Source organism: Takifugu flavidus, chromosome 20 (genome assembly GCF_003711565.1).
Source record: "Takifugu flavidus isolate HTHZ2018 chromosome 20, ASM371156v2, whole genome shotgun sequence".
In the NCBI taxonomy this organism is placed as follows: Eukaryota; Metazoa; Chordata; class Actinopteri; order Tetraodontiformes; family Tetraodontidae; genus Takifugu; species Takifugu flavidus.
The window spans coordinates 7,520,601-7,530,241 of NC_079539.1; the positions used below are offsets into that span (position 1 = coordinate 7,520,601).

Genomic DNA, 9,641 nt, shown 5'->3' on the forward strand with positions numbered 1-9,641 from the left:
GGCCCAAACGGTGATGGAGCCCTGTTCATCTCATCACTGGCACCACACAGACTGGGCCGGCGGTGTCAGAGAGTTCGGTCCGCAGCCACATTTCCTGCACTCACGCTCAAACGTGCGCGGTGCTCTATGTTACCTTAGTGGGTGCAGTTTGTTATCTGTCTGGCTCGGTTCCCTCGGCCTGTCTGCCCACCCTCCACAAACCCAATAATGCTACCCTTCTCGGGCCGCTCCAGCTCTGGCCAGCCGCCCACTGGAAAAAGAGAGGACGTGACAAGAAGGAAAGGAAAAGTGCCGAAAAGGTCACATATGGACAACTTGTCAGTCGCGCTGACATCAGAACTTGGGTGACGGCTTTCCCTGGCCTTGACCCTTGAACCCTATCCTTACAGGTGCTGTCACATTCCTTACATGCTACATATTAGAGTCAAACAAATAACCTGGAACAACGAGCGTTTAAATTTTGACCTAGTCCTGCTGACAGGACAAAATGCTGTCATACATAACTGTTACAATAGAGTCTTTCCCCAAGCATATGTCATCACATCTGCACATCTGCTTCACATGAGTCCAACATCTGTACCAAATCCAGATTCCTTTCAAGCACTCGGATGAGCCAGTAACATTCCTAATGAGGCTGCCGATATCAAACAATGGCGGCGAGGGAATGAAAAACACTTGTTTTGTTCACACAAATGTAATAAAGAGCTCTTTACAGCACCTTCTCATGGGTGGAGACCCCACAACTATTGTGGTGAAAGAGTTTTGTGAGCATTTCTTGAAAAAAGGTTGCACACAGCAGATTCCCTGAGGCATCGCTGAATCTACTGGCCGGCTGCCAGTGGCATCATTCTGAATGGGCATTGCGTCAAAGTCAAAGCCGACATAATATAAAATTTGGAACACATTTTTTCCTTCATTGGTAATCCTCTAAGAAAACCAACTTTTGCAGAAGTCTGCAGAATCCAAGTTGTCAAATTGATTAAAAACCATGCTAGGAATGATCTAAGAACGTGTCAGATGTGAATGGCACACGACGAGCGCAGCAATCTGTGCAACTTATTCTGATTGCACATTAAAAAGACAAATGATATCTTGTAGTTTCTTATATAAATTGTGTCCCAAAGCAGAGTAAAGCCTGTGGAAGCCTGGACGAGGTGAGCTAAGATAGGAAAAGCTAACAATTAGAACAGGGACAGACAGAAATGTGAACGCCCAGCAAACAGAGACAGACAGATTGTACTACTTACTTATTTACTTGCAAAACAATGAATGAGTTATGACATCAGGGCTCTGGGCCAGGACTTTGGCCAAGTGTGCTTGGTTTATGTTGCTACACCATAATTTTATCTTTAAGACATTCAATTCATCCTGAATTTTGACCTTGTAATACGGAGCGTATTTAACCACACACACTGTAGGGGTCGGTGCGTTTGACAGAAAGTGTGTTATGGTTAAATGATTGACCATCCTTCTGGCCTTACTGGGAGACAGTAACCCAAGTTGGTTGGGTTTGTCATGAACTGGTCCTTTGTCTTGGTTTCCCACCCACCACCATTAGTGAGAATTTAAACATTTATGCACTTCTACATGAGAACACACTCATTTTGGCTCTTTTGCTTTAACAAATCGGTGGATAAAATGTAAAGCACAACTGAGGAGATCAGCCAAAGACAAGAGCCTAAACTTTAGCAATGTTTACAATCACACATGCAAATTCTCCCAGATAATTCCCAATTACTGCAATGGATTGCTATTCTGGATGACAAGTCCCTCTAAGGACAGCCCTTAAGGATTAAAAAGTCTCACGTTAACACACCTTTAACCTCTAAAATCTCTTCAGATATTTTCTTCTGTATCTGTAACTGGCTAAATATTTGCTATCGCTACAAAATTAAATTGAAAAGGACTGTAAATATAAAGGCCACCGTGTGCATTCTCTAAATTATGCTTTTCTACTTGTGTATTCTGCTGATCCTCAATGACTGTGTGCATACAAGACACAGAGACAGCTAAAGAAAACAAGCGTTGTTTCAGAGTTCTCGGTATAAGAGAGCTTGTGTCTTTGTTGGTTTGTGCGTGTGTGTATAAGGGAGGCGGCTGCAGACAGACAGGCTCTGGGGGATTACAGAACAGGACAGGGCACCATAACTCATCGGCCCAATTGCTGGCCACAGACAGACAGGCTGGGTGAATGCTGATGGCTCACTGATAGGAATCTGCCACCAACAACTGACAAAAAGCATTTATCTGTGGGGGGACCAGCCCCGAGTCTCCCACTCACAATACACATAGTCTATCACCACCTAATACACATATTTTCCGTTTTTTCTGATCCATTACTTTTAGCCACTGAGCTCTCAGAACAGCAAGGACAAAAGTTCTGTCTCTCCACTGAAGAAAAGATGAAATTGTATGTTTTTTTCATTTTACTGCAGCTATTTTATAAGAATTCCACTGTTCACACTAGCAGCAAGAATAGATCTTTACCAAATTATGAGTCACTGGTCTTCTATTTATTGGTTGCATTCCACTAAAATGTGCAGGAGTGTGGTCACAAGATGTTGAATATACTTCTCAGAAAATCTCAAGCATAAATAGATAAAATCTGCATTAAGATTTTATTAAGATTTAAGAGGCAATTTATTGTTCCTTAGATTCTAAGGAGGGTAAAGTGAAAAGGGTGTGAGCGTGCAGACTCTTACTTGCCACTCCGGATGCCAGTCCGTAAAGAAGGCCTCCGTCGTCCTTTGGTTCAAAAACGTGGCTTGATGGAGGGGGGCACTTCTCCTGCCTGATGAAGTTGTAGAGCAGCGTCTTCACAAGTCGGCTGGTTAGTGATAAACTGTGGAGAGCAGACCAATAACAACAGTCTAAACCAACTGCACCTAAACCTGGACCATTTCAGGATCTGCGCCTCGTTGTTTTAGTCAAGGACCATAACCGTGTTTTCACAACAGGCAACAGAAACAGTTTTATCACTTTCAAATCTGTTTTGCAAAGATCAGCGTATTGACTTCCTTTCATCAGCTCCGTGGCAATTAATCCAAAGTGCTCCGGTTCATCTTTTATGCCATGAGAGCCCTTAAAGAAAATTAATTCCATCCTCTGTCGGGCCATCACAACTGCCCTGCCTACATCCAAATGCAGCTTTTATGAGCTTTTATCACTATTGAAGATGGCAATGAAGTGAGGAGAATTGGGTTCGGAGCTTTTCTAAATAAAGGCCAGAAGCGAGCGGGTTTGTTTGCTGATGTCAATGCTGTGTTTGAATTTACTGTTTCTTAGCAACATAGATTTGGATAATTGTGATTAGACCGGTCCATGAAGGAGGTGTGTGGTTCCATACCAGCGTCCTTTCATGATGTGCTGGTATATTATCCCATTTCTGAGGATTTCTTTGTGGAAGAGCTGATAGGAAAACAACACCAGTAACGTGGTAACCGCTTCAAACAGGATGCTGTAGGTGATGTCGCTACAGAAAAACAGATGCATAATAAGTTAAAGCAGGTATCTGAAAGGTTTCAACTACTGTATACATTCATAGGAATAAGCCATATCCTCACTGAGGGAATATATTTTAAGCAGATGTTCATAATAGTGACAGAGAGCATCAAAATTCTGTTTGGAAAGATAATAGAAAGCTGCTGAAACACCATTTCTGTAACATCAAAGCGAAAATGGCTTCTTGTGAGCCGGCATTTGAAGGAAATGAGTTGGAGGAGCTGTACCAAACAGAACAGTAATGTTCCACTCCGAATCAGGAGCACGTACAGAGGAAATGGGCCGAGAGCCACAAAATGGTGGAGGGAAGAAAAAGCGACAGGAGTCTGGAAGGCTGGAACAATGAATAATGCTGGAATGCTGCATGCATTTATACAAGACCCGGGGTTTGAGATGTCTGGAGATAACGCACGAGGAGAGGGAAGGGAGAAACCACAGCAGGCAGGAGGAAGACATTGAGAATGGTGTGATACAGATGATGGAGGGAAGGAAATGTGGAGGATACCATGTTAATGAAAGGAACAACAGTTGTCTGTGCTTTAACACCGTTTTGGGGATTATCTGTGCAGACACACATGCTCAGGATCTCCGTCTACGTGTGAATGTGACTGTTAGGCAGAAGATAATTCCAGCACTGATGAGTAAATCCACTGAAATAATCACCCATTGAAGCAGAGGGTGTTAGCAAACACAGCCTGCTGGGAGGGAAGACAGGTGCTACTATCTCTCCACGTCACTGATGCTACTCTGCAGCTTTCAAAAAACCTTTTCTCTTTGCACAAATCTTTTAATTTAGTAGATTAAATCCTTTTTTTGTCTTCTACACTCACACGGGGCGTCAAAGCATAACTCGACTCAACCTAGTTGTGTCCTCTCCTGGTTAATGAATCAGAGAGTGGATGAACAAGTGGAGCACGCACAGACAGTCACATGATTAACCAAGGCCTCAACAATCCAGACATGACGATGGCGTTTTAACCTTTTACTGGCCGTTTTACTGCTAAAACCAGAAACAGTGGAGTTTTAAGCAGCTCATAATGCTGCTTTCACGTGGTTCCCAAAAGCAGTGTGGAAAACATGCTGCTTTGACCCTGAAGACTGCATTGAGCACAGAACTACGACATCAGTCACTCAAAAGCAGGATGGTACTTACAGCAGGGGCACTTCCACGATCAGGTGGATGAGGTTGGACAACAACTCCTCCAGGAGATCCTGCTTGTCTGTTTCTACACAAGGGGTCGAGGGAGGGATTATGAGATGCATATGGCAGATCCCTGTTGATCAAAGATAGTCTCTTTTCTTGGAGCTTCTCTCCCCTGACAATCCCCCACTCCATCTTTCCCTTCATCCATATTTCATGCTGAATGCACAGTGGAAATGGCACTGATGGAAATCAGCTAATTACAGGGTTTTAACAGGGTTTGCAAGAGAATTTTCAGCACACCTCCACGTGGGAGATTTTAATTATTACTAAGGCAGAAAACACAGGAATATACAAGAGTGGATATTTAATAATTAACATAATTAAGATTCACATTTCTCAATTAACACCTCCTCTCCTAGCAACTGTCTACTTAATAATTAAAACAATAGCCTTAAAAATTCTGCAATCTGACAGAAAGCCAGTATCTTGTAGCGTCCTAAAGACACACATGCATTTCCTGTAATGCAACGAGAGTGCTCACCTGCGCAGGAGCCTGGTGCCCTCTCCTGGTAGGAGAACTGTTGCTGCAGCTCTTCCTCACTCATCTCCCTGATGAACACCTTGAGCAGGCAGCGAATCAGGAACAGTGCATTGTGGGCCTGCCAGATAAACAGCTGACTGTGGAGGAGGAATCAAAACAACATTCTGTGACAGAATCATTACAACCCACACTGTTGTACAACACCAACAGTATCATGTCAAATAATCCGCCACAATAGACTTTTATACTGCAACATTTGTGGTCAACAAAACTGGGCGTTGTGTCACCATTAAAGGGGTCAGTGAAGGCTGTGTAAGGAGTAACGCCCCTCTGACAGAGTTTAATCCTCCATTCGCTGACTGAGGTCATCCTTATTAAGCATTAATTATTAAAGGGCTCCAGATGTTGAACGATGGCCGCCTGTGACGTATTACATAGTAAATCATCTCCCTCCTGTCACGTTTGAAGCAGAATTGGGGGTATTTTCTCTTACAAGCCCCAAAAATACTACTCTGTACACATTCCGTGTCCTCGGGACGTGTGCATCTCCCACATAAAGAGCCTTAAAGACTCCAGCATGATCAAATAAGAACCAACCCCCCAGGTCACTCAAGTATTCACTCTTTCTCGAGGTTCTCATACTCACTCTTGGCATTCTGTAGAGATTTTTAGCTCTTTGGTTCTTGCCAGGAAAATTTTCACAAGGGCGCCAAAGTTCCCCGTTCTTGGATTGTTGTGAACTTGGAAAGAAAAACGGGAGACGGCGCTTATCATCAACATTACGTAACATCCGACATTAATAGTCGGGCTCACATGTAAAAAAAAAGGCAATACGTAACCGAACCAGTGTGACTAAAGCTTGAGAGTGGTTTATGACGAGTGGGGAAAAGGCCAAACATCTTACCGAGGGTCTTGGCCAGCGGGACAACGACCTCTTCCAGCAACTTGGAGTCTCCACTGAGGCGAAGAAAGAAAGAAAAGTTAGAAAAAAGGCAGATGATTCTGTAAACACATGCAAGAGACACACATAAAATGTAATAAATCTTCCACGCTGTGTTGCCAAAAGCAAAGTGAGGAGCAAACACTAGTCAGATTTAAACAGCTCACAGTCAAAGGACGTGTAAATTACATTCAGGCTTTGTGTACAGCTGCCAATTGTACTTGTGTAGGAGCATAATTTACTTTTGGCTGCAAATATATTTACTGCTCCCCTCTAGAAATTAATGTGATTGAGACTGAAAAAAGGTTGGACAAAACAAGGGAATATAATGATTCTGTGACTGTTGGACAGAGTCAGGCTACACGTTCACATTATATGTATCTGCTCGTTAAAAGAGGTGTAGCCTGTAGTTTAAGACATATTTAATCACACAGGAGACAATGTGTTAAGGTGTGTGACGCATGGCCGGGTTATATGAGTATGGGTGTCCCACAAGGATCAGTATTAGGACCTTTACTATTTAGCCTCTATACTAATGATCTTGCTGAAGAGTGTACTGATATGAATCTGCAAATGTACGCCAACGGCCATGTTATACATATACATGCTAAGCTAACAACTGCACTGCAAAGGATTACACGTTGTCTCAAGCAATCATGTATGACTGTGAATGCTAAGAAGAGAAAATACAGTATGTTGTCCTAAACCCATGATACATAGGCCGAACATTGATATTCTCACCAAAGGTAAAAGAATTGACAGCCACCAAATTTATGCATCTTGGGGTGACCCTGGATCCAAATTTGAATTTCAAGAAACCTGTTAAGAACTTTAAAGGCATTTGACATTGTCTTTCTGTAGATGCAGCTAAGACGTTTATGCTGCCATGATCTTGTCTCGTACCTCTTATTGTGTCTGGCTGAGGGCAGCCTGGTGACACTGGTTTAAGACCTCTTGAGTCTCTGTTCAAACAGACTCTAAAAGCCAGCGCACTACCATCCCAACACAAGTTACTGGGGTTAACTTGAGGTTAACTTGTCATTTATGTTCTGTTTATAAAAGAACGGTTTGGCCCATTCTCCATACTGTCGATTAAATAGCTGAGAACATCGTCTATGCAAGAGTGTATATTCCATTTTGCCACACCAATACTAGGCTACTTTTTCTATAAAAGCTACTATTCAGAGGAACACTCTGCCTGACAATGTGAGGAGCTGTTGCTCTTTTAGCCGTCTTAAAGCTAACTTTAAAACAATCTCCTAAAGTTTGCTAACATAGGTAACCATTGTTTGTGTATTTGTGTGTACGTGTGTGTTGCATGGTCAGAGTAGACAGTATCCTGTCATGACCCATTCTGCGACAGTACACTTCTGCACTACATCTTTCCATCCATCCACCAACACATTTCTACAGGAGGAAGAACTACCGTCTCGACTTCTCTGCTCTTCTCTGTGGATTAACCGTTAACAAGTTGACCTTTCATCTTCCAAACAGGGTTGTAATGCTCGTAAGCCATTGATGAGGAGAGCTCTGCAAACATCCTGTCTATTTTGATGGGAGATCCTGAACTGTGAACGGCTGTTAACTAAACATCTGTCCCTGCACTTGACTGAAATTTCTATTCCTGCAAACACACAAGTCACAATTTACTGCAAACTGTGTAGAGTCAAATGGGCATGTCGCACAGCTTGAATGAAGACCTTAAGGCCTCCGCTGGATTCCTACTTTCCAAAAAGATGCCATTGTGGGAGTATAACACTAATTCATACCTGCTGGTGGGGCTGATGAAGGTGAAGGATATAAGCTGGTTCCAGAAGGGGTCATTCTCAGATATGGATTCTGTGCCCACCAGGGTCTTGAGGCTTTGGTTGTTGGACAGATCACTGATGTGGCTAGTGTTGGCGCCCATCTCTGCTCCCTCCTCTCAGCCGAACACCCTACGCTTCACTGTTCTCACCAGGCATATGAAAAATTCTGCAGGACAAGACAAGTTGAAATGGTTAAAAAACCTTTCTACACACAAGACAGTTACAATAGCTATGAGAACACAATGCTGTTATCTGATATACTGATATCTCAAGATATCAATTATTCAAAGCTAGGATGCACTTTAAGAGCGGTCTTTGGCCACTGCAGATATTTCAGGTTTGCTCCTTTTGGGGTTCCTCTTACAAATCTCTGCCCTCCTGGCACGCAATTCAAAAATAAAGTTGTAAATGTCATGCAAGCGACCAGATGTCTGCTCAGAAATCCAAATACTTGCACAGGACAGACAGGAACCAGGTCCTTTTGCTTTGTCGACACTACACACCTTTGGCATACAGGTGGAACAGGTAGCCAACATTTGTCCCAAGTGAACTGGGACACAAACACAATGGCGTCACTGTGAAACTGCACAGTCCCACTTTAGGAAAAATATACCACTAGACATGTCCCATGGTATTATCTTGTATCTTGTTGATTTAATGCTACTGTGAGCAACATCACCAAGCTTTTGGGCCAGGATCACTGAAAAATCTTTTCTTGGGCAACGTCCTGTGTATGAGGATGGTAGCTAGATTAGCATACCAATTCCAAGAGCAAGTCGAGGCTTGTCGCTATGCAACCGCTCGGTGTGGACGTGCAGATGACCATGACACCGTAGCTCACTGAGCTGCTGACCTGTGACTCGGGAATATAATGGCTAACAGCCTAGTAGACATCAACCATGACATGTAGCAACACTGCATCATTGGTAGCAGCTTAGCGCTCGGCTTACCTGTCAAAAACTCTTCCCGAGGCTCTCCAGACTTTCACAAACCGTTGGAGGCAATTTATTAACAAGCGAGTCAAGGATTTTATGAAGTTAGGCAAGTTTGATCCGGAACTGGCAGCGTCCTAGGTAGAATTGAGACGTTAAAGTTTCCTCTACATGTCCCTTTCCTCCATGTTTTCCACGTCGCCACCCCTTGCGTGATGACGTGGGGGCGTGGCTTACGCCGTGACGTCAGTGACGCGTTGGGTAAATACACGTTTGTTGATTTGTTTTCAACTTATCTGTTATACTATTCATTGAACTCATATTCGTTTAAAGATATATTTTTATGAATGATATGCATGTGTAAGTATTAGTGTTGAATTACTGGAGGAAGGAAAACTTTAGTGGTTTTGACATTTAGTGTATTTTAAATGGAACGATTCTGTGAAAGGTTGAGCATCCAAACACACTGCTCAAAAATGCTGTTAGCTCATATGTGTCTCCTTAACTGTGTCTATTACAAATGCATAGTGCTTAAAACAAAGGAACACACCATTATTATTTGGACAGTACAAACACAGGTTCATTTGTCTTTCTGTCTCACAGGTTTTCTCTGAGATGAATATTGATATTGATCAGGCTTTCAGGGAGATCCTGGATTTGACGATTTTGCTTCCACCCTTCAGACAGCCGTTTAGGAAACGCTGAGAGATACATGCTACAACAGAACACCTTAGGGAGATGCTCAACACACCCGAGATCCACAGGCTTTTCAGAC

At 43.0% G+C, this 9,641-nt stretch overlaps 1 protein-coding gene across 2 annotated transcripts in view; it reads right to left on the bottom strand.

Moving 5' to 3' along the window:
• The window catches only part of dym (dymeclin), a 28,566-nt gene extending 19,468 nt beyond the window's left edge, over positions 1-9,098 (bottom strand). Inside the window, exons 1-8 of one of the 2 annotated variants that reach the window (XM_057019901.1) lie at positions 8,885-9,098; positions 7,896-8,100; positions 6,091-6,143; positions 5,833-5,926; positions 5,187-5,323; positions 4,655-4,727; positions 3,347-3,472; positions 2,703-2,842 (exon numbers count right to left, since the gene is read on the bottom strand). In XM_057019901.1, the coding sequence (XP_056875881.1) occupies positions 2,703-2,842; positions 3,347-3,472; positions 4,655-4,727; positions 5,187-5,323; positions 5,833-5,926; positions 6,091-6,143; positions 7,896-8,035 (763 nt within the window). In that variant the 5' untranslated portion in view covers positions 8,036-8,100; positions 8,885-9,098. Of the gene's footprint in view, positions 1-2,702; positions 2,843-3,346; positions 3,473-4,654; positions 4,776-5,186; positions 5,324-5,832; positions 5,927-6,090; positions 6,144-7,895; positions 8,101-8,884 lie in introns of both variants that reach the window. The other variant, XM_057019900.1, reaches the window with a different exon arrangement.
• Positions 9,099-9,641: the final 543 nt, after the last annotated feature.